Genomic DNA, 24,936 nt, shown 5'->3' on the forward strand with positions numbered 1-24,936 from the left:
TGATGGAGTTGGTACGGTCCACTGTGAGGGCCTTGGAGGTGGGGGTCAGGGCCACCCCTAGGTAGGTGACTTGTGGGGTAGAGAGTTGAGCTTTGGAAGGGGAGACCCTGTATCCCTGCTGTGCTAGAAAGTTAAGGAGGGAGGCCGTATCCCGGAGAGAGACCTCCCTGGAGAGACTGCACAGGAGGAGGTCATCTACATATGGAGGAGAGTGCTACACCCAGAGTCATAAGAGGACAGGTCCTCGGCCAATGCCTGGCTGAAAAGGTGGGGGACTATCACAGAATCCCTGAGGCAGGACCGTCCAGGTTAATTGTTGGATCCTGTGGGTGTCTGGATCCTCCCAAGTAAAGGCAAAGAGTGGCTGGGAGTCTGGATGTAGGGGGATGGTGAAGAAGGCATCCTTAAGGTCCAGGACTGTGAAATGAGTGGTAGTGGGGGGCATCTGAGATAGGAGAGTATATGGGTTAGGGACCACTGGATGCAGTGGTACTACAGCAGAGTTGATTATCCGCAGATCTTGTACCAGTCGATAAGCACCAGATGGCTTTTTTACCGGGAGGATGGGAGTATTACAAGGGGAGTTGGTAGGAACCAAAAGACCCTGGATGAGCAGCCAGTTAGCAGTGGGCTGGAGGCCCTTGCTTTGGGCGTGTGAGATAGGAAATAGAGGCCTGGAAGGGAAGCAAGAGGGATCCTTAAGGCGAATGTGGACTGGGGTGTGGTGATTGGCCACCACTGGAGTGGAAGTGTCCCAGACTACTGGATTAACTTTTTTGGGGGAAATCAGACGAAGGTTCCGGGGAGAAGACAGCACAGGCAAGGGCCGGGAGTGGAGTCGGGGGAACTTGGTGTGAGGTGAGGCAAATAGATGCCCCGAGCTTGTACAGAAAGTCTCGTCCCAGCAAGGGGGCTTGGCAGGATGGGATAACTAAGAATGAATGGGTGAAGGGACGGCCTTCAAAAAGGCAGGACACTGGACCCGTCTCTAGCAGCTTGGAGGGTACCCCGAGCCGCCCACAACTGAGACCTGAGAAGGATGTAAAGGCCCATGGAAGGAGAGTAAAACAGAATAGGTAGCCTCCGTGTCCCCCAAAAGGGAGATGGACTTACCCGCTACCCATAGTGTGGCCCTGGGCTCAGCAAGGGTGATTGGCGTGTTCGAATCCAGGCAGCTTCAGTCGTCCAGGAGGCCCAGGAGCTCTGGCAAGGGGCCCATTGGGGGAGCTGGCCCCCTGTGAAACTCTGTCGCCGGGGGATGGTTCTCCCCCAGGGGGCACTCAAGCTTCCAGTGTCCCTTTTGTCTGCAGACCGGGCAAGGTTGAGTTGGTGGCCTGGGGTTGGGGCATTGCTTTGCCCAGTGGCCTTCCTGGCCACACCTGAAGCAGGCTCCCAGAGGTGTTTGGGTCGACTGCTACCTGGGACAGGGGCTCTGAGGCCCCTGTTGTGCCAGCTACAGGGCAGCGACTAGGGCTTGGGTTTGAAGGGCCACCTTCTGTTTTAGCCTCTGGGCTCGTATTGCCTCGGCTTCCTCCTCTCGGGCATTATAAACTTTAAAGGCCATATTCACCAGGTCTCAGAGTGGAGTCTGGGGGCCCTCCTCTGCCTTTTTAAGCTTGCGCCGGATGTCTGGAGCGGACTGGGTGATAAAGTGGGTAGCTAAGACTGTGGACCCCGGCGGTGAGGAAGGGTCCAAATGAGTGTGAAGGGTAAGAGCCTCTGTTAAATGATTAAGGAAAGAGGCTGGGTTTTTGTTAGGCTCCTGTGTAATATCTCTCAGTTTGTCATAGTTAACGGCTTTTTGAGCTGTCTTTTCTATCCCTGCAATAAGGCAGTGAACCATCTGATCCCTCCTAGTCTTACCTATGGCACCATCCTGGAAGTTCCATTGTGGGTCCTCGGCAGGCACCTCTGTGGCCCCAACCAGCAAAGAATGGTTGGAGTTATGTACCTGATTAGCGTAGTCCCAAGCTGCTGAGGTGATGCAATCACGCGCCTCGGTAGTGAGGGTGGAGATTAAAATTACATGGAGGTTGTGCCACGTGAGCTCGTATGTCTGAGTGAGGTATCGAAACTCCTTGGTGTAGGCAGTCGGGTTGGCAGAGTAGGAGCCTAGGCACTTTTCAATCTGGGACAGGTCTCCCAGGGAGAAGGGAACAGGTACCCGAACCAGTCCCTCAGCACCTGCCACCTCCCAGAGTGGGGCCGGTAAGTGGGCCTGGGACTTGGTAATTGAAGGGCTGGTCCATTTAGAGGGTGGTGTAGGATTGTAAGACAGCGGCGAGGTGAGAGCAGGGAATGAGGTGGAAAGAGGGCAAGATGGCGGTGACAACAGAAGAGGAGGGTACAGCTTGTGGGTGGCTGGGACAGTGCTGGAAACCGAGGAGTCAGGTGTGACTTCAACAGGACCAGAGGAAGGAGGCGGTATCTCTGTGGTAGTAGGGACGGAAGTGGATGGGGGAGGGGAGCCAACCGAACCTGGAACGATTGGAGCTGAGGACATTAGAGATGGCGGGCTGGGGGGAAGAGCCGGATATGGGGGTGGGACGGGAGGTAAGGCAGGAACAGACACTGGAGGGGCCTGAGTGGAAGAGGTCTGGGCACAGGAGGTCGGATAAGGAGGGGGTTGAGAAAGAGCAGACATTTGAGAAGAGGCGGATGGGAGGGGAGGAGAAGGAGGCGTAGGAGCCGGAGGGGGGAGGCCAAGGTCCTCTGGAGGATCTGCAAAGGAAGATTCCCACACAGGGAGAGGCTGATAGCCCCTATCAGGGGATTTGGCCAGGAGGACCTGGGCCAAGGAACATCTGACACAGAGGTCTGGGCGGGAGCGCAGTGCCCAAAAGGCCTGGACATAGGGGACCTTGGACCATTTCCCAGTCCGGTGACAATAATTACTGAGATTGGTGAGGAGGCCAAAATTGAAAGTTCCCTCAGGGGCCCAGCAAGACTGTCCAGAGGATATTAGGGCCAGGCCCAGGAGGAAAGGAAGATTAGCTTCCATATACGGATATCCTCGGTCAACCCCAGAGTAGCCACATTAGATATGAGACACTGCAAGGGGGTCTGAGCCTCAGTTTTAGAAGGCTGGCTTCCCATGGCTGCAACCTCCATCCCCGGGTCCCTAAACAAGCAAGCCCAGCGTCCCAGACCCACTCAGAATAGGGACAGAAAGGAAGATCCGCTTCCTTTTATAGGGTTGGCGATCTGGAGATAGGGATGTCTCCACTACACCGGAGCCAAAGGCACCGTGCCAGAGGGGTGAGCCCAGATGCAGCTGTGATTTTGGACTGGGCACCCCGGAGGGTAGGAGGAGAAGTCAGGGAAAGCGAGGGACTCACCGCGTTGTCTGAGGTCCTGGGGCCAGGTCCTGTTCCCGAGAGAGGTCCTGGATCGGGAGAGGAGGGGGGAGCCCGCTGGAGCCCTGCACTGTCCTCCCGGGTTTTGGCACCAAATGTAAGGTAAATGAAACCAGATCGGGCGAAATGGCAACAAAGGAGCCAAGAAAAATTTATTAGCGCAATCCCAGGCGAGGTTCACTGATCCTTATAGCTGTGGGCCGGAGAAGTCACGCCCAGCAAGATGGACGACGGGTCTATAAAGGGCATGCTGAGAAAGCTGTGAGGGGGATTGGGGAGAGCGATCATTGGTTGGGACAGCTGTCGTGTCTGCTGGCAATTGGCTGAACAGGTTGCTAGAATCGCTGTAACAGGTACTGGCTGGCTTTGCGGCTGGGGTCTTAGTTCTGGCCTGGTCCGGGTTGGAGCCATCTTCTTGAGGCGAGACCTGCCCTGCCCTCCAGTACCTCTGACCTTACAATGATGAAATGAAATAATGAGATGAGATGAGATGTTGAGATGAGATGAGATGAAGTGATGAAATGAAATGAATTGATGAAATGAGATGACAGGTGAAATTAAATGATGAAATTAAATGATGAAATGAGATGAGATGTGTTGAAATGATGAAATGAAATGAAATGAAGAAATGAAATAAAATGAAATGATGAAATGAGATGAAATGATGAGATGAGATGAGATGAAATGATGAAATGAGATGTGATGAGATGAGACTATGAAATGAAATGAGATGAAATGTTGAAATGAGGTGAAATGAGATGAGATGAAATGATGAAGTGAAATGAAGAAATGGAACGAAATGAAATCAGATGAACTGTTGAATTGAGATGAAATGAGATGAAATGATGAGATGAGATGAGATAAAATGAAATGATGAGATGAGATGAAATAATGAGATGAGGTGAAACGAAATGATGAGATGAGATGAGATAAAATGATGAAATGAAAGGAGATGAAATGAGATGAAATGATTAGACGAGAAAAGATGAGATGAGATGAAATTAAATGAGATGAGATGAGATGAAATGAGATGAAGAAATGAAATGAAATGATGAAATAAAATGAAATGATGAGATGAAATGGGATGAGATGAGATGAGAGGAAATGATGAAATGAAGAAATGAACTGAAATGAAGAAATGAAATTATGAAATAAAATGAAATAATGAAATGAGATTAAATGAGATGAGACAAGATGAGATGAAATGAAATGAGATGAAATGTTGAAATGAATGAAATGATGAGATGAAATGAAATGATGAAATGAAATGATGACATGAGATGAAATGATGAAATGAGATGAGATGATGAAATGAAGAAATGAAGTGAAAAGAAATGAAATGAAATGATGAAATAAAATGAAAGGATGAGATGAAATGAGATGAGATTAGATGATGAAATGAGGGGATGATGAGATGAAATGATTAAAATGATGAAGTGAAATGAAGAAATGAAATGGAATGAAATGATGAAATAAAATGCGATGAAATGTTGAAATGAGATGAAATGATGAGATGGAATGAAATGATGAAATGAAATGAAATGATGAAATGAAATGAGATGAAATGATGAGATGAGATGAGGTGAGATGAAATAAAATGATGAAATTATGAAATGAAAAAAAATGAAATGAAGAAATGAAATGAGAAGAGATGAGATGAAATGATGAAATGAAATGAGATGAGATGAGATGAGATGTTGAGATGAGATGAAATGATGAAATGAATTGATGAAATGAAACAAGATGAAATGATGAAATGAGATGAGATGATGAGATCAGATGCATTGAAATGATGAAATGAAATGAAATAAAATGAAATGATGAAATGAGATGAAATGATGAGATGAGACTATGAAATGAGATGAAATGTTGAAATGAGTGAAATGAGATGAGATGAGATGAAATGAAGAAATGGAATGAAATGAGATGAAATGAGATGAAATGATGAGATAAGATGAGAAAATGAAATGAGATGAGATGATGAGATGAAATGATGAAATGAGATATGAGATGAGATAAAATGATGATATGATGAAATGATGAAATGAAATGATAAAATGAAAGGAGATGAAATGATGAGATGAGAAAAGATGAGATAAAATGATGAAATGAAAAGATGAAATGAAATGATGAAATGAGATGAAGGAATGAGATGAAATGGGATGAGATGAGATGAAATGAAATGAGATAAGATGAGATTAGGAGATGAGATGAGAGGAAATGATGAAATGAAATGAGATGAAATGAAGAAATGAAATGAAGACATGAAATGAAATAAAATGAAATGAAATGATGAAAGGATGAGATGAGATGATGAAATGAGATGAGATGATGAGATAAAATGAAATGGAATGAAATGATGAAATGTGATGAAATGTTGAGATGAGATGAAATGAAATGAAATGAGATGAGATGAGATGATGAGATGAGATGAAATGATGAAATAATGAAATGAAATGATGAAATAAAATGAAATGAGATCAAATGTTAACATGAGATGAGATGAAATGATGAAATGAGATGAGATGAAATGAGATGAGATGAGATAAGAAATGATGAAATGAGCAAAATGTTGAAATGAGATGAAATGACATGAGATCAGATAAAATTATGAAATTATGAAGAAAAGAAATGAGATGAAGAAATGAAATGAAATGATGAGAAGAGATGAGATGAAATGATGAAATGAGATGAGATGAGATGTTGAGATGAGATGAAATGATGAAATGAATTGATGAGATGAGATGAGAGGTGAAACTAAATGATGAAATTATATGATGAAATGAGATGAGATGCATTGAAATGATGAAAGGAAATGAAGAAATGAAATAAAATGAAATGATGAGATGAGATAAAATGATGAAATGAGAGATGAGATGAAATGATGAAATGGGATGAGATGAGATGAGATTAGGAGATGAGATGAGATGAGAGGAAATGAAATGAAATGAAATGATGAAATGAAATTAAATGATGAGATGAGACAAGATGAGATGAGATGAATTGAAGAAATGAAATGGAATGAAATGATGAAATGAGGTGAAATGTTTAAATGAGGTGAAATGATGAGATGAGATGAGATGAAATATGAGATGAAATGATGAGATGATGAAATGAGATGAAGTGATGAAATGAAGAAATGAGCTGAAATGAAGAAATGAAAGGAAATGATGAAAGGATGAGAGGAGATGAGATGAGATGAGATGATGAGATGAAATGAAATGGAATGAAATGATGAAATGTTGAAATGAGATGAGATGAAATGAAATGAGATGAGATGAGATGAAATGATGAATCCCTTCAATATTTTGTTACCCTTATTGATATTGCTCAGGCGTCACTATTTTTTTTTCTGGGTGTTCTGGGGTTTATTGGGGGGTAGGAGGCCCAGCTCCACTATTTTTTAAGTGAGATGACATAACCAATAGATAATATTCCAAGTTAGGGTACACATTTAATAGAGTAGTGGATTTAATTTTTCTTTTCTTTTTTTTTTTTTTTGAGTTGGAGTCTCACTCTGTCACCCAGACTGGAGTGCAGTGGCCGCTCCTGGTCACCACAGCCTCGACCTGCTGAGCTCTGGCGATCCTTCCGCCTCAGCCTTCCGAGTAGCCGGAATTACAGGCATGCGCTACCACGCCCGGCTGATTTTTTGATTTATTGTAGAGATGAGGTCTCGCTGCCCAGGTGGGTCTCGAACCCGCAGACTCAGGCAATCCACTCACCTCAGCCTCCTAAGGTGCGGGGTTACAGTCTGAGCCACTGAGCCCGGCTTTAATTTTTATTTTCATTAACTTTTCTTAGCATGAACTATCAAATTTACTTGATGTCTTCAGCAGTTGCCTGTCTCCCTTTCTGGTTTCTAATTGGTAATTCAAAGACTTTCTCCTTATGCATCAGTTGTATTATTTTTTCCTAAATGTATAATATGTATGTGCAGCTTACATGCTGTCTTTTTTCTCAGACAACTTCAGAATATTTTTCTGAAGAATATATTTTCTATTATTTACAGAAGATCTAAGGTGGCATTCTGGTCCATTTTCCAAATAAATTATTAAAATATTACATAGAACTAGTTTCCTTTCCTAATTGCTAAGACATCTCATTAGTTTTACTCTTATATCCATAGCAGTACCCATCTTCCTCAACTTTTGTGTACTGTCTCTAAACTGGTCCTTAATCCATGATGTAATAGTTCCTTTTAAGGATGTTAACTCAATTTTTAATAGTGTTTAAGTGTAAACTACCAGATAAAATCCTGAGAGTCTAAATAGACAGTATCTAATAGTTTTTCCTCCTAAAGAGCCTTCCTTTGTAGATGTTAGTACTATTTAAGTATCTAATAATCCCGTCTTCTTATTTATGGAAATAACTAGCTGGCCAGGTATACAGGTGAAACAGGTATGGAATCATTCTTTAAGATGCCAGTCTTGTTGACAGTCCACAAGTAGAGTGACTTAGTTCTACAGTTACATTGTTGAATTTCTTCAGTACTCTTTAAGTGATATCTGTAAATTGAATGTTGTGGGACTTCTTGTACCAAACAGTTATATCCTTTGTTTGTTTGTTTGTTTTAAGAGAATGATAATTTCTTTATCATCTTCTTTAAAGGTGGAAAATTCATTTAATATTTTAACTTTCTTCACATCATGAAGAAAAAATTTTAATCATTTTAATCATCTCCTATACAGGGTATGGTACATACAGCCAATTTAATAGACCTTGGTGAGTGAATGAATGAATGAATGAGTGGGAGATATTCAAATATTTCATCTTCTTTTTTGTTTTGTTTTGTTTTTGAGTTGAGGGTTCATTCTGTCACCCAGGCTGGAGTGCAGTGGCATGATCATGGCTCATTGCAACTTCAAATTCCAAGCAATCCTCCCGTCTCAGCCTCCCAATTAGCTGGGACTACAGGTGGGCACACCATACTTGGCTAATTTTTAAAATGTTTTTGTAGAGAGGTGGTCTCGCTGTTTTGCCTAGGCTGGTCTTGAACTCCTAGGCTCAGCAATCCTCCTGCCTCAGCCTCCCAAAATGCTGGGGTTACAGTTATGAGCCTCTGTGCCCAGCAGGTTTTATCTTCTGAAAGTCATTTAAGCCAGACCCTGTAAAATTTGAAACTGACATATAGTCTCCAGAAATAGGTGCTGTTTCCCAGGTATAGGATATATGATTCTTGAAAGATACAAGGTAGTGTTCTGTATTTGTCTTTGCCATTGGCTAGAAATGTAGCATTTTCCTTCAAATGTTTATAGGAAAATGAAGAATTAGACTGGAATTTATTGAAACCAGATATTTATGCAACAATCATGGACTTCTTTGCATCTGGCTTACCCCTTGTTACTGAGGAAACAACTTCAGGAGAAGCAGGTAACATACTATGTTGAGTATGTCTTGTTTTTTAGATTTTGTTTCATGCTTTTATTTCAGAAGTCATAGGTATTCAATTTTTGTTCTTTAATATCTGAAAGCAATTCCAGAGGGAACAAAACTTCATATATGTAATTTTATCTATTATTTTTGAAAACTTATGTATAAATTGAATTTATTATGCAATACTAAAATTTTTAATTATAAAAATTTTTAAACATACAGAAAATAATGTATTGCTCACCATTTTGCCCTCTGTGCAGACTTAACAAATAACTTTTTGCCGTGGTTGCTTTAGACTCATTTCAAATAAAATATCAGAGATACATACGGTGATAGATTTTAAAGCATTAAAAAATTTAAAGATACAGCTAAAACCCCTTCACTCCTACTCTTTCTATTTCCAAAGAAATGTGTACACTTGGTTTGTTTTTATATTTTTGCAACACACATAAGTCTGTGCAGGAAATATATAGTATAAACTTTTGTTCTTAAATTTTAACTAACTTGTGTTATACTGAAATTTGCCTTTTTTTTTTTTAACTAAGTATAATACTTTTGAAACATATTCATTTAAAAAGATATATAAGGACGGGTACAGTGGCTCAAGCCTGTAATCCCAGCACTTTGGGAGGCCAAGGTGAGGGAATTACTTGAGTCCATGGGTTCAAGAACAGCCTAGGCAACTTGGCAAGACCTTAACTCTAAAATAAATCAAAAAATTAGCCGGGCATGGTAGTGCATGCCTGTAGTTCCAGCTACTTGGAAGGCTGAGGTGGAAGAATCATCTGAGTCCAGCAGGTTGAGGCTGCAGTGGCTGTGAGCATGCCATTACACTCCACCTGGGTGACAGAGTGAGATTTCAGTGCAAAAAATATATAAATAGACTCTGGGTATTAATCCTTTGTTAGGTATATTCATAGCAAATGACATCTCCCTAACCATGACTTAACTTTTCACTTTGTCTTTTGTCATAAACAGAAAACTTTCACTTTACTGTAGTCACACTTGTTTATCTTTTCTTTTGTGATTTGTGCTTTTTGTTCCTTGTTTTGTAAAGTTATTTCATGTAAAGCACAGGGAGTGCAATATGTATTCACTGTTGCTATTTGTTCTTTTTTTTTTTTTTTTGAGTTGGAGTCTCACTCTGTTGCCCAGACTGGAGTGCAGTGGACGCTCCCGGGCACCGCAGCCTCGACCTGCTAGGCTCCAGCGATCCTTCCGCCTCAGCCTTCCAAGTAGCCAGAATTACAGGCATGTAATTCCGCCTGGGGTGGTCTCAAACCCTCAGGCTTAGACAGTCCACTTGCCTAGGCCTCCCAAGGTGCTGTGATTATAGGCTGAGCCACCAAGCCTGGCCATGTGTGTCTTTTTCTAAGATTTTTTCCGTTTGGTCTTCCCCTGCTTCCTGTTCCAATAACATGTATAGTTTAAATTACAGTACTTTTATAACAATTAGTATACAATATGTGCTAGAAAAAGTTCCTCTTTTTTTTTTTTTCTCTCTGGTGATCTAATTCCTTCTTTATTTTCTTGAGTTGGAGTCTCACTCTGTTGGCCAGGCTGGAGTGCAGTGGCATGCTCATGGCCACCACAGCCTTGACCTGCTGGGTTCAGGTGATCCTTCCAGCTCAGCCTTCCAAGCAGCTAGAACTACAGGCTCAAGCCATAACGCCTGGCTAACTTTTTGATTTATTGTAGAGGTGAGGGTCTCACCAAGTTGCCCAATCTGGTCTTGAACCCCTGGACTCAGACAGTCCTCTCGCCTCTGCCTCTCAAAGTACTGGATTACAGGCATGAGCCACCATGCTCAGTGGTGTCGTCCCTTTATTCTTGTAAATTTTATGATCATCCTGTAAAGTCTGAAAATCCTTGTTAAGATTTTGGTTGAAATTGCATTGAATTTATAGATTAAATTTGAGAATTAACATTTCTTCAGCATCCAGAAGATCTTTCCATTTATTTGGAACTTAAGTCCCAAATGTCTTTTCTTGGTATGAACTCACATATTTTTGTTAGTTCTAGGTACTATATAGGTTTTTTTATTGTTATGAATGTTAATTATTTTGTTTAATAAGCACTTAGATATACTGATTACTATATTTGAGGCATGGATCTAAGCACTTTTTAAATATGAACTCATTTAAATCTTAAAATAAGCCGGGCTCAGTGTCAGCCTGTAATCCCACGCTTTGGGAGGCTGAGGTGAAATGGATTGCTTGAGCCCGCGGGTTCGAGACCCACCTGGGCAACTTGGCGAGACCTCATCTCTACAATAAATTAAAAAATTAGCCGGACGTGGTAGCGTGCACCTGTAGTTCCAGCTACTTGGAAGGCTGAGGCAGAAGGATCGCCGGAGCCCAGCAGGTCAAGGCTGCGGGGCCGGGAGCGGCCACTACACTCCAGTCTGGGCAACAGAGTGAGACTCCAACTCAATAAATAAATAAATAAGTAAATAAGTAAATCTTAAAATAACCTTGTCAGGTTGGTATTGCTATCCCATTTCACACATGAGAAAACTGAGGCACAGAGAAGTTGAGTAATTTGCTTAAAGTCATGTAGCTAGTAGCTAACAGAGATACGAATTTTGGGCATTCTGGCTCCAGGGTTCATGCTCTTAACATAACCATTACACCAATTGGTCAACTTAAATAAGCTGTAAAAATTGAATGTTTATTTGTACATACATAGACTTATACACTTCTATAGTTTGGATGTTTCTTCCCTCCAAATCTCAGGCTGGAATTTTATCTCCAGTGTTGGAGGTGGGGCCTAATGCAGAGGTGTTTGGGTTGTGGGGTTAGTGAGTTCTCATTCTGTTAATTCCTATGAAAGCTGATTGTTAAAAAGAGCCTGGCACCCCCCACCCCATTCCTCCCTCTCTGTGGTCTCTGCACAGGCACACTCCCTTTTCCCTCGGAAGCAACTAGAGGCCCTTAACTGATGACAAATCTTGAATTTTTCCAGACATCAGAATAGAATTATGAACCTAATAAACCTTTTTTCTTTGTTAATTATCCAGCCTCAGTTAATTCTTTTATAGCAACATTAAATGGACCAACACATGCACAATTGTTTGTAATTGTCTTTAGATGATAGTTATGCTTCTTGATATATACTCTAAAAGAGTTGGAAATAAGCTGGACATGGTGGCTCATGCCTGTAATCCCAGCACTTTGGGAGGCAGAAACAAGAGAATTGCTTGAGCCCAGGGGTTTAAGAGCCTGTGCAACTTGGCGAGACCTCATCTCCACAGTAAATCAAAAAATTAGCCGTGCGTGGTGGCATGAGCCTATAGTTCCAGCTACTTGGAAGGCTGAAGCAGAAGGATCACCTGAGCCCAGCAGTTCAAGGCTTCCATGACTCAGCATGCCACTGCACTTCAGCCTGGGCAGCAGAGTGAGATTCCATCTCAAAAAAAAAAAAAGTTGTAATTGTGCACAAGAACCTGGAAGCATGATTATTGGAATATTTTAAAACTATACCAGCAGTTAAAAGGAATGAATTTGAACTGGTATGGTGGCTTATACCTGTAATCCCAGCATTTTGGGAGGGAATATAAGAGGAGTGCTTGAACCCAGGAGTTTGAAACCAGCCTAGGCAACATAGCGAGACCTCATCTCTACAAAAATAAAAAAATCAGCCATGCATGGTGGCATGCACCTGTAATCCCAGCTACTTGGGAGGCTGAGGCAGTTGAGTCACCTGAGCCTAGATGATCATGGCAGCGGTAAACCATGATTATGCCACTGCCCTCCAGACAGCAACAGAGTGAGACCTTGACTCAAAAAAAACAGGAATGTACTAGATTAAGAGATATCAGCATGAAAAGATACAAAGAAAAATATTAAGTAAAACAAAATTGAACTATATGTACATTTACAAATGTAATTTATGCAAATTTTTCCTATGTAAAATGATTACAGTTTTTTTTAGGGTAATTTGACTATATCTACCAACATTAAAAATACACAAGTCTGTTTACCAAAATAATTCACACTAGAAATTTATTTGCAAAATAAGATATATATTTGGCCAGACATGGTGGCTCACACCTACAATCCCAGCACTTTAGGAGGTCGAGATGGGAGGTTTGCCTGAGCCCATGAGTTCGAGACCAGCCCAGGCAACTTGGCGAGACCTCACCTCTACAATAAATCAAAAAATTAGCCGGGCGTGCTGGTGCATGCCACCAGCTACTTGAAAGACTGAGGTGGAAGGATCGCCTGAGCCCATCAAGTCAAGGCTGCGGGTAGCTGTGAGTATGCCCCTGCACTCCAGCCTGGGCTACAGAGTGAGACTCCAACTCAAATATTTATACAAGCAAATATATTGCAGGATTGTTAGATATAGTGGCAAACTGTAAACAACTGAAGTAATCAAGAAATTGGCCAATAGCAAATTTATTTAAAAGTTAGTGTGTACCTATTAAATATTGAGGCATAGTTGTATATATATGCTGATATGGAAGAACCTTCAAGCTACATTATATAGAAAAAAGCAAGGTATGGAATGGTGTGTATGGTATGGAATGGTGTGTATAGTATGATCTGATTGTGTAAATTTACAAATGTAAATGTAAGTGTGCTAGAAAGATAAATGCTAAACTCATGAGAGTGGTTGTCTATGGAAGAGAATAGAATTTAGACTTGTTGATCTAAGATAAATTTAGATTTTGGAGGGGGGTTTGAGTCAGAGTCTCACTCTGTTGCCCAGGCTGGAGTGCAGTAGCACACTCACGATGATCCTTCTGCCTCAGCCTTCTATATAGCTGGAACCACAGGCATGTGCCACCAAGCCCAGCAATTTTTTTGATTTATTGGAGATGAGGTCTCACCATGTTGCTCAGGCTAGTCTCGAACCTGTGGGCTCAGGCTGTCCTCTTACCTCAGCCTCCCAATGTGCTGGAATTACAGGCATGAGCCACTGTGCCTGGAAAATTTAGCTTTCTAATGTTCTTTCTTTTAAAAAGACTCAAAGTTAATATAATTTAATATTAATAGTTGTTATTTATGGGGTTCTCAGGATCTATTATTTGTTATAATGTAATTTGAAATCTCTGCATTTTCAGTTTTCCCAAAGGCCAACTTATTGCTCAGAAGATTTGTAGAACATTTTAGAAACTTCCAGAAGGCTTACATGACAGTATGATTGTCTTTTTGAAAACTACCAAGTTGAGAACTAAAGATGTAATTTAACTTAAAAAGTAGGTATATCTTTTTGTCTCAAAGTTTCCATCAAAATTCAGACAGACCAGGCTCGGTGGCTCAAGCCTGTAATCCCAGCACTTGGAGAGATGGAAGCGAGAGGGTTACCTAAGCTCAGGGCTTGGAGACCAGCCTGGGCAACTTAGCGAGACCTTGTCTTTACTGTAAATCAAAATTAGCCATGTGTGGTGGTGCATGCCTGTAGTTCCAGCTACATGGAAGGATGAGGCAGAAGGATCTCCTGAGCCCATCAGGTTGAGGGTACGGTACCTGTGAACGTGCTGTTGCACTCCTGCCTGGGTGACAGAGTGAGATTCCAACTCAAAAAAAAAAAACCAAACAAAATTCAGTCTATTTTCTCTGCTACTTTCAGTCCTTGAGAACAAGGAAAGTATTTATTGACCAAAAACCTCAATCCCTAACATGATTAGGAGATCAAGGTAGATGTTGAGTTGATCAGTATTCCTTAATTTTTCTTCAGGAATCAGATGAATGATTCTTTTAATTTTCCCAAAATATATTACCATACCAAGTTACATGTTCTATGCTTTTGTTTTATTTTGAGTTGGAGTCTCACTCTGTTGCCCAGGCTGGAGTGCAGTGGCACACTCATGCCACTTCAACATCAACCTGCTGGGCTCCAGCAATCCTTCCGCCTCAGCTTTCCAAGTAGCTGGAACTACAGGCATGTGCCCCCATGCCCAACTAATTTTTTTGATTTATTGTAAAGATGAGGTCTCACCAAGTTGCCCAGGCTGATCTCGAACCCATGATCTTAGGCAATCCTCTGACCTTCGCCTCCCAAAGTACTGGAATTATAGGTGTGAGCCAACACTCTGGGCCTGCTTTTATGTTTTAATGAGCCAGGAAGTTAAAAATCATACTGTTCTAAGACTTGTACTTGCATGGATATAAAATATTTACTGTTGCCTGAACCCGTGGGTTCGCGACCCGCCTGGGCAACTTGGCGAGACCTCATCTCTACAATAAATAAAAAAAAATTAGCCGGATGTGGTAGCGCATGCCTATAGTTCCAGCTAGTTGGAAGGCTGAGGCAGAAGGATCACTGGAGCCCAGCAGGTCGAGGCTGCAGTGGGCAGGAGCAGCCACTGCACTCCAGTCTGGGCAACAGTGAGACTCCAACTCAAAAAAAAAAAAAAAAAAAGATTTACTGTTGATATTTCTTTATATGTTATTATTTCTAGGATCTGAAGAAGATGATGAAGTTGTGGCAATGATTAAGGAATTGTTAGATACTAGAATACGGTATGTGCTTCTCTCTTTACCTGAAATCAAAACTGTGGATGCAATTTTTATTATTACAATATACTGTTAGTTATGTATATAGCTATTATATAACTATATAGTTATATAGTATTATAGTAGAGTTTCAAAATAAGTGCAAGTAAATGTAAAGCACGATAGGTAACCATGACAATTGAATTTATTTTTATGTATTTATTTATTCATTCATTCATTCAAAAGACAAGTTCTCTGTGTGTTGCCCAGGCTGGTCCTGAACCTGTGAACCCAGGCAGTCCTCTCGCCTCTACCTCCCAAAGTGCTGGGATTATAGGTGTGAGCCACGGTGTCTGGCTGACAATTGAATTTAAAACCTGTATCTTCTTGGCCGGGTGCGGTGGCTCATACCTGTAGTTCCAGCACTTGGGAGACCAGGGCGAGAGGATTGCCTGAGTCCAGGAGTTTGAGACCAACTTTGGCAACTTGGTGAAACCTCATCTCTATAATAAACCATAAAATTAGTGAGGCACGGTGGCGCGCAACTCTAGTCTTGCTACTTGGAAGGCTGAGGCAGAAGGTTTACCTGAGTCCAGGAGGTCAAGGCTGCAGTGGCTGGCTATGATTGTGCCACTGCACGCGAGCCTGGGCAACAGAGTGAGACTCTGACTCAGTCAGTCAGTCAGTCAATCAAATAAGCAAGCAAGCCTGTATCTTCTCTACATTTTACTCAAAGTTTTAAAACACCCAATCTATTTAAACATAGTCAGTGAAGATATTTATCCTTTGCAATTACTATTTAGGTTAAATATTGTTATAATTTTCTAATTATTCCAAAATTTCTTAGAAATAAAAAAAAGACTTAATAGTATTGGGGAAGATTGTGAAGAGAGAAGGAGTACCTATTTTCAGTATTTTGCCCATCAGGAATAAATTTAAGTGAGTGGAGAACTGCAGGCTTCTACTTGTCTTTGTGACATACCGGTAGTCCTGCTGAGAACGCCTGGGAAAGCTAGATAAAATACAACTAAGGCTGGGCTCAGTGGCTCAGCCTGTAATCCCAGCACTTTGAGAGGCCGAGGCAGGTGGATTGCCTGAGCCCGTGGGTTCGAGACCAGCCTGGGCAATTTGGTGAGACCTCGTCTCTACAATAAATAAAAAATTAGCCGGGTGTGGTAATGAACACCTATATAATTCTGGCTACTTGGAAGGCTGTGGCGGAAGGCTCGCCGGAGCCCAGTGGGTTGACACTGGGGTGGCCATGAGTGTGCCACTTTACTCCAGCCTGGGTGACGGAGTGAGACTTTGACTCAAACAAAAACAAAAACATTTGTTTGAAGGCATTAGATAGCTGCCAAAACAACCAAGATTAGAAGTGCCAAGATCCTGGAGAGAAGAGAAGCTTCACTGATGTTTCCCTTCAGACATTTGCAGATTCTCGGTTTATAAAGCTAGGGTATAAGAAGCTGGGCAGAGGGCAGCTGCTGAGAGTCAGAAATCATTGTGTTTTCAGAAACTTTATTTAGATGGGAAGACAAAAATTAAAATTTTGGGTTCTAGTGTAGTCTTGAAATTAAGAGCCAAAATCTCAGAGAGCAGGGAAGTTAAGAATTAAGTAATCCTGGCCAGGTATGGTGGCTCATGCCTATAATCCCAGCATTTTGGCAGGCCAAGGTAAGAGGATTGCTTGAGCCCAGAAGTTCAAGATAAGCCTAGGCAACATATCAAGACCTCATCTCCACAAAAAATAAAAAACTTAGCCAGGCATGGTGGTGTGCTCCTTTAATCCCAGCTACTTGGGAGGCTGAGTAGGAAGGATACCTTAAGCCCATGAGCTGAGGCTGCATTGAGCTGTGTGACAGTGTGAGATCCCAACTCAAAAAAAAGAAAAATAAGCCTGTATAACTTAATAACAATGTATTATATCCTTCAAGATTGCTAAGAGTAGATTTTGTGTTATTACCACAAAAAATAAGATGTGAAGTAATGTCTATATTAATTAGTTTGATTTAACCATTCCACAGTGTATATATATTTTACAGAATCATGTTGTAAGCCTAACACTCAGATTCTCCCCATAAGCACTTGCTTATTCTTAGCTGTGTAGAGGAAGAGGCTAAGAAGAAAAAGAAAGAGCCAGGCTCGGTGGCTCAGCCTGTAATCCCGCGACTTTGCGAGGCTGAGGTGAGTGGATTGCCTGAGCCTGCGGGTTTGAAACCTGCCTGGGCAGCGAGACCTCATCCCTACAATAAATAAAAAAAAAATCAGCTGGGCATGGTAGCGTGTGCCTGTAGTTCTGGCTACTTGGAAGGCTGAGGTGGAAAGATCGCCGGAGCCCAGCAGGTCGAGGCTGCGGTGACCGGGAGCAGCCACTGCACTCCAGTCTGGACGACAGAGTGAGACTCCAACTCAAAAAAAAAAGAAGAAAAAGAAAGAAAGGAAGAAGGAAAGAAAGAGCAATTGGAAAGCAGAGCAGACTTTTGGCAGTAATATTGCACTAGAATAGAGGACAAAAATTAGAATTTAGTGTCTGTCAAGAAGATTAGGCCTCAAGAAACAACCAGACTCTTTTCCCTGAAGATCTGTATCCTTGAAATGAGGTCAAACTAGAGGTATACCAAGCTTACAAAACTGCATTCCAATATTAAGTCAGTTTAATTCCAGAGTAGATTGTGCTGTTGCCAGAAGACAGTAAAAATCAAGTTGCTTTAGTATTTCATACAGTCTCTATCATTCAGTCAAATATTACTAGGCATACCTAGAAACAAAACCAAGAGAAAATAAAACAGATCCATAGGTAACCTTCATACTAGAGTTATGCGTGGTCTTTAAAATGACTGATTAAGACCAAGCCTGGTGACTCAAGCCTGTGATCCCATCACTTTGGGAGGCCAAGGTGAGGGGACTGCCTGAGCCCACAGGTTCAAGAACAACCCGGGCAACCTAGTGAGATGTCATCTCTAGAATAAATCAAAAAATTAGTCAGGCATAGTAGTGCACATCTGTAGTTCTGGCTACTTGGAAGGCTGAGGCAAAAGGATCACTTGAGCTCAGCAGACTGACGCTGGGGTGGCCATGAGCATGCCACTGCATTCCAGCCTGGGCAACGGAGTAGGACACCAACTCAAAATAAATAAATAAATAACTGATTAAAATACAAAATGGATGACAAGATGAAGAATTTAATCAGACAACTAGAATTTCTGGGAAAATAAGAAACAGTAATTCTGGAACCAAAAAATATCATAACTGAACTTAAGAACTCATTAGATTAGGTTAACATTAGATTGAACATAGTTGAAGAGATTATTATTATTATTTATTTTTTGAGTTGGAGTCTCATTTTGTCTCACAGGCTGGAGTGCAGTGGCATGCTCCTGGCTTCCGCAGCCTTGACCTGTTGGGCTCAGGTGATCCTTTTGCCTCAGCCTTCCAGGTAGCTGAAACTACAGGCATGCACCACCACACCCGGCTAATTTTTTGATTTATTGTAGAGATGAGGTCTTGCCAAGTTGCCTGGGCTGGTCTCAAACCCATGGGCTCAGGCTGTCCTCTCACCTTGACCTCCCAAAGTGCTGGGATCATAAGCATGAGCCACTGTGCCCGGCCAAGAGAAGATTATTATACTGGAATATAGGTTAGTAGAATATATTCAGATTGAAGCATAGAGATAAAAGAGAATAGAAAATACAGGGAAAAAAATACAAGAGACATATAGTACATAGTAAACAAAGTCTTACAGTGTCCTGTAGGGTTTTTAATATAATTAAAATGCATGGCAAAAATATAAACGATGACCACTCCTATTTAACATGGTACTGGAAGTTCTAGCCAGAACAATCAGGCAAGAAATAAATAAAAAATGTACAAACAAGAAAAAAGGAAGTTAAATTATCTCTCTTTGGAGATGATACGAGTCTAGATATAGAAAACCCTAAAAATTCCACCAGAAAACTAGCACTGGTAAGTGACTTCCGTAAAGTCTTGGGACACAAAATCAACACTCAAAAATCAGTTGTACTTCTTTTTTTTTTTTTTGAATCAGTCTCACTCTGTCACCCAGCCTAGAGTGCAGGGCATGCTCACGGCCACCCCAGGGTCGACCTGCTGGGTTTAGGCAATCCTTCTGCCTCAGCCTTCCAAGTAGCCAGAACTATAGGTGCACGCTACCATGCCTGGCTAGTTTTTTAATATATTGTAGAGACAAAGTCTCACTAAGTTGCCCAGGCTGGTCTTGAACCCCTGGGCTCAGGTAGTCCTCTCATCTCGGCCTCCCAAAGTGCTGGGATTACAGACTAGAGCCACCGTGCCTTGCCTATTCAGTTGTATTTCTATACACCAACATTCAAGCTGAGAACCAAATCAAGAACACAATCCCATTTATAATAGCCACACACACAAAAAAACCCCTCTACAACAAAAACTGCAAAATTGGTAAAATAAATCAAAGATGACACAAATGGAAAAACATTCCTTGCTCATGGACTGGAAGAATCAATGTCAAAATGCCAATACTGCCTAAAGCAGTGTATAGATTCAGTGCAAACCCTGTCAAACTATCGGTATCATTTTCACAGATCTAGAAAAAAAATACTTAAATTTATATGGAAACAATAAAAAGCCCAAATAGCCAAAGTAATCCTAAGCAAAAAGAACAAAGCTGGAGGCATCACATTGCCATACTTCAAACTTTACTACAAGGTTACAATAGCCAAAATAGCTTGGTACCAGTACATAGACCAATGGGACAGAATTGAGAACCCAGAAATAAAACTGCTAACATCCAGCCAACTCATCTTTGACAAAGTTGACAAAAACAAACATTGAGGAAAGGACACCCTATTTAACAAGTTGTGCTAGTAAAACTTGCTAACCATATGTAAAAGAATGAAGCTCGACCTCTATCTCATCATATACAAAAATTAACTCAAGGTGGATTAATGACTTAAGCATAAAACCTCAAACTATAAAGGTCCTAAAAGAAAAGTCTAGGAAACACTCTACTAGACATTGGCCTAAGCATTAAATTCGTGATCAATTCCTCAAAAGCAGATGTGGCAAAAACCAAAATTGACAAGTGGGATTTAATTAAACTAAAGAACTTCTGCATAGCAAAAGAAACTGCATCAACAGAGTAAATAGCCTGTAGAATGGGAAAAAATATTTGCAACCTATGCATCCAACAAAGGCCTAACACCCAAAATCTATTAGGCACCCAAATGAATTGACAGGAAATAAAACAATCCCATTAAAGAGTGGGGAAAGGGCCGGGCTCGGTGGCTCAGCCTGTAATCCTGCACTTTGGGAGGCCGAGGTGAGTGGATCGCCTGAGCCCGCAGGTTCAAGACTCGCCTGGGCAACTTGGCAAGACCTCATCTCTACAATAAATCAAAAATCAGCCGGGCGTGGTAGTGCATGCCTGTAATTCCGGCTAGTTGGAAAGTTGAGGCGGAAGGATTGCTGGAGCCCAGCCGGTCGAGGCTGTGGTGGCCGGGACTGCACTCCAGTCTGGGCGACAGAGTGAGACTCCAACTCAAAAAAAAAAAAAAAAAGAGTGGGGAAAGGACATGAACAGACACTTCTTAAAGACATACAAGTAGCCAACAAATATATTTTAAAAATGCTCAACATCACTAGTCTTCAGAGAAATGCAAATCAAAACTTCAATGAGATACCATCTCACGTTAGTTAGAATGGCTGTTAGTAAAAAGTCAAGGCCGGGCGCCGTGGCTTATGCTTATAATCCCAGCACTTTGGGAGGCCAAGATGAGAGGATTGCCTGAGCCCACGAGTGAGAGACCAGCCTGGGCAACTTGGTGAGACCTCATCTCTACAGTAAGTCAAAGAATTAACTGGGCGTGGTGGTACATGCCTATAATCCCAGCTACTTGGAAGGCTGAGGTGGAAGGATCACCTGAGCGCAGCAGGTCGAGGCTGTGGTGGCTGTGAGTGTTCCACGGCACTTCAGCCTGGGTGACAGAGTGAGACTCCAACTCAAAAAAAAAAAAAAGAGCTGATATGCATCAATCTCCTTCTTCTTTCATTCAGAAGAAGTAAATGAGTGTATCTTAGGTAATCAAAATAATTTTTAGGAAATTTGAAATCTTACATGCTTAAAAAGATTGTTAATAAGAAAGATAAAGTCTAATAGAGTATTTGTGTGAATGAATTTTATCTGAAAGTAAAAGCAATTAAAATTACAAATGAGACTTAGCCACAGTTGTTTTAGCCTGACTGGGTTCTTATGCCTGCTGCCCAGAAAAACTGAGACTGACAGCAGCTATTTCAGTAGAGAAAGAGTTTAACATTGCAGAGCAGCTCAATGAGGAGATATTTCTCAAACCCAGCTTCTTGAGACTTTTAGGCTAGGATTTTTAAGGAATAATTTGACAGGGAGGGGTCTAGGGAATGGGCACTGCTGATTGGTTGGGGATGAAGTCGTGAGAGAGTGGTGTCAAAACTGTCTTTGTGCGTGGAACCAGTTTTTGGGAGGGGGGGGTCACAGTACTGGTAGAGTCAGCTCTTTAGAATGTGTCCTGCGTCTGGTTGGGGACACAGATCCATCAGAATGCAAAGTCTGAAAAACATCTGAAACACCATTCTTAGGTTTTGTAATAGAGAGGCCATCTGTAAACAAGTCCCACTACCATCAGCTACTAACTCCTGGCAGTAAACCTTTAAAGAGATAAGGTATGCAGGAGGTGGGTTCCCTGAGATTAAAACTGTTGCTCCTGTGGCTGATCAAACTTTAAGATGCCATCAAGGAGATCTGTGTGACTCCATGCTCTTTGTCTATGGGTAAATATGTTTATTAACCTTGTGGGCATCTTTCCCCCAACCCCCACCCAAGGTCAAGACATGAAGATAATCAATTGCTCTCTATTGAAGTGAAAGCAAACTCAGAAACAATAGAGTTGTTAATTTTTAACCATAACTGCAAGTTTGTAGGGCTTAGGTCTCTTCTGCAGTTTTTACCCTGTGACCCTGTAGATGATTTCACAGTTACTGTTTTTTATTATAAAAGTAACTCTAGCTGGGCGCAGTGGTTCACTCCTGTAATCCTAGCACTTAGGGAGGCAGAGACGAGGGGATTGCCTGAGCCCATGGGCTAATTTATTGTCTAATAAATAAACAAATTAGCTGGGCATGGTGGTGCATGCCTGTATTTCCAGCTACTTGGAAAGCTGAGGCGGAAGGATCACCTGAGCCCAGCAGGTCGAAGCTATGGTGGCTGAGCGAGTCACTACACTCCAGCCTGGGTGACAGAGTGAGACTCTGACTCAAAAAAAAAAAAAAGCAACTCTTACCTTTATGAATATTACCAATATAAAATTTAAGTCCTTGCCTGTATTTAATTTTCTCAGTGAAAATTTCTAGTTTTAAAAATGTATCATAAATATTCTTTGACCACAGGCCAACTGTGCAGGAAGATGGAGGAGACGTAATCTATAAAGGCTTTGAAGATGGCATTGTACAGCTGAAACTTCAAGGTTCTTGTACCAGTTGCCCCAGTTCAATCATTACTTTGAAAAATGGAATTCAGAACATGCTACAGTTTTATATTCCAGAAGTAGAAGGTGTAGAACAGGTATGCCTTACATCCTTATTTTAGATGTAACTTAAATGTTAGGAATGCCTACTGTGTGCCAGGTATTTTTACAAATATTACCTCATTTAATTCTAATAACAGTGCATTAGATAAGTCATTTCTATTTTGTGCACAAGGAAACAGACTCAGAGGGCATACTGCTGCTCTGATTGCAAAAAAATTATGAAAGGAGATTCAAAATGCACAATTTTTTAATAGATGAGATCTAAAAGTCTTTAGTGGAAGAACTCTGATATATTTTTCTACTTGTTCTTAACATTTACCCACTTACTCTTATGCATGCAGGTAGGAAATTCATCGAGAAATCATACTTTGTTATACAGTAAAACAGTACTGGGTAGGATTCTAGAGCTTTATAGCATGACATCAGCATTTTTCTCTGCCAACATACGTAAGGAATATAACACAGCACCTTGAGGAATGTAACACAGCGCTTTCTGATCAGTAGGGGTGACTCTCAGCTGCAGTGATTCTCAACTGAGAAAGGCATGGCTTTATGGAGAGAGATTATCAAGGAAGGAAGAAATGTGTGGGAATAAGAAATTTGAAAAAAAAAAAACTCCTCAGGTAATTCTGTGCCCTTTAAGGGCTCCTTTGAGAATCACTCATCCCTGGGTAGTATTAAAATCCATCTGTTCCATGATGAGCATATCTACGCAGACCTGCCCCCAAAGGCCAAGGGAGCTGAGAGGCTAAAGAAAGAGGCTGACAAAATTCAGTTTCTCAGAAAAAAACAAAAAAATTTAGTAGGGTTTTCCAAATAGAAACCATGTCTTGACTGCAAGATAGTAGATTCCCCACACTGTTAGACCCAAAGCTTATATACTATAGGGAAAAGGTATACATGCTTCAGAATGAATGTGTTGGACAGTTGAAGTCAACCTCTCAGGGAAAGAAAAGAATGCTATGTATGTGCTATAACTTGCTTAAGGGGAGGATTTGTGGTATGTGTTTATGATAATATGAAGGTTGTTTTGACCTAAAGGCAGGATTTAGGTAAGTATGTGGTAATAGTAGATAAAGCAGAAATCGTAGTGATATTCCTGGAACTGGGGTTAGTCAGAGTTAAACATGTCAGATTAACATCAAAGATGCATTTGTTTTAGCTTCCATAACATCCTTTTGGTTCAACACTTGACATCACCTCTTTGAAGTCTTTCTCAGTCCCACACTTGATATTAAGCTCTACTTTGAATGGTTCAAAACTTCTGAGTGTCTGTTGTAGCCTTATGTTTAGGAAGCTGTGTAAGAGACTTGAAATCATATCTAAGTCTTTGTATTCCCCTGCAACAACTAGCCCTGGGTCTAAAAATAGGTGTTGATTGACAACATTTTTTGGATTGGATGTTGCTGAGATTACATATAAAGTATTAATTCCTTGGAGGTAAATAATCTATTTTTACTGAACCTAGACGATACCCTATAGAACAATTGTCCAATAATTGTCCCAGATAAGAACCAGATTCATTTTTAACCAATTTTTGTTCCATTATCCTATATATGCCTTTAAAATTACATTAGTTGACACTCTAGTGGATTGACAAAGGACCATTTTTAGTCACTTGTCCAGGGTGGGGTGATGAGTTGGCCTTCAGATTATAAACTTGACATTTAATTGTTGTGGGTGTGGTGAGGAGAAAAATGTGTTCTTAGTTTTATAAACTCTTTTCATCGCCAAAGAATTTAGTCTTTATTATCTTAGTAATACATTAACTTATAGGAAGATACTAATCTTTTCATTTTTTTCTTCAATTATTTATTAGTATTTCTTTAAGCTGATAGTTGTCACATTTTTCTAAGGTTTAAAGTAATATTTTATCTGAATAAGACCAAAATAATTAGTTCCTAGTATGGTTATTTTGTCTTTTTACTTTTTTTAGGGATTCAGTTTTATAAAAATAAATGTTTTTACAATAACAGTTTGGTGTAGCTTCCCAGAATATATTTAAGTAAATAAGATGCTTTTTTTTAAAAAAAAGACAAGGTCAGGCACGGTGGCTCATGCCTCTAATCTCAGCACTTTGGGAGCCTGAGGTGAGAGGATTGCCTGAACCCCTGGGTTCGAGACCAGCCTGGGCAATTTGGTGAGACTTCATCTCTACAATAAATCAAAAAATTAGCCAGGCGTGGTGGTGCGTGCCTGTAGTTCCAG

General features: G+C 41.1%; 1 protein-coding gene across 7 annotated transcripts in view; it reads left to right on the forward strand.

The window, feature by feature from the left end:
* Positions 1–24,936, forward strand: part of NFU1 (NFU1 iron-sulfur cluster scaffold) — a 44,319-nt gene that overhangs the window by 18,639 nt on the left and 744 nt on the right. For all 7 annotated transcript variants that reach the window (XM_021713249.1, XM_008059804.2, XM_008059805.2 and 4 more), the window contains 3 exons: positions 8,615–8,729; positions 15,142–15,202; positions 22,589–22,763. In XM_021713249.1, coding sequence (XP_021568924.1) covers positions 8,669–8,729; positions 15,142–15,202; positions 22,589–22,763 — 297 coding nt within the window. In that variant the 5' untranslated portion in view covers positions 8,615–8,668. The remainder of the gene's footprint in view (positions 1–8,614; positions 8,730–15,141; positions 15,203–22,588; positions 22,764–24,936) is intronic.

The sequence above is a fragment of the Carlito syrichta genome, unplaced genomic scaffold (genome assembly GCF_000164805.1).
Source record: "Carlito syrichta isolate Samal-C Ts95f unplaced genomic scaffold, Tarsius_syrichta-2.0.1 Scaffold304375, whole genome shotgun sequence".
NCBI classification, from domain to species: Eukaryota; Metazoa; Chordata; class Mammalia; order Primates; family Tarsiidae; genus Carlito; species Carlito syrichta.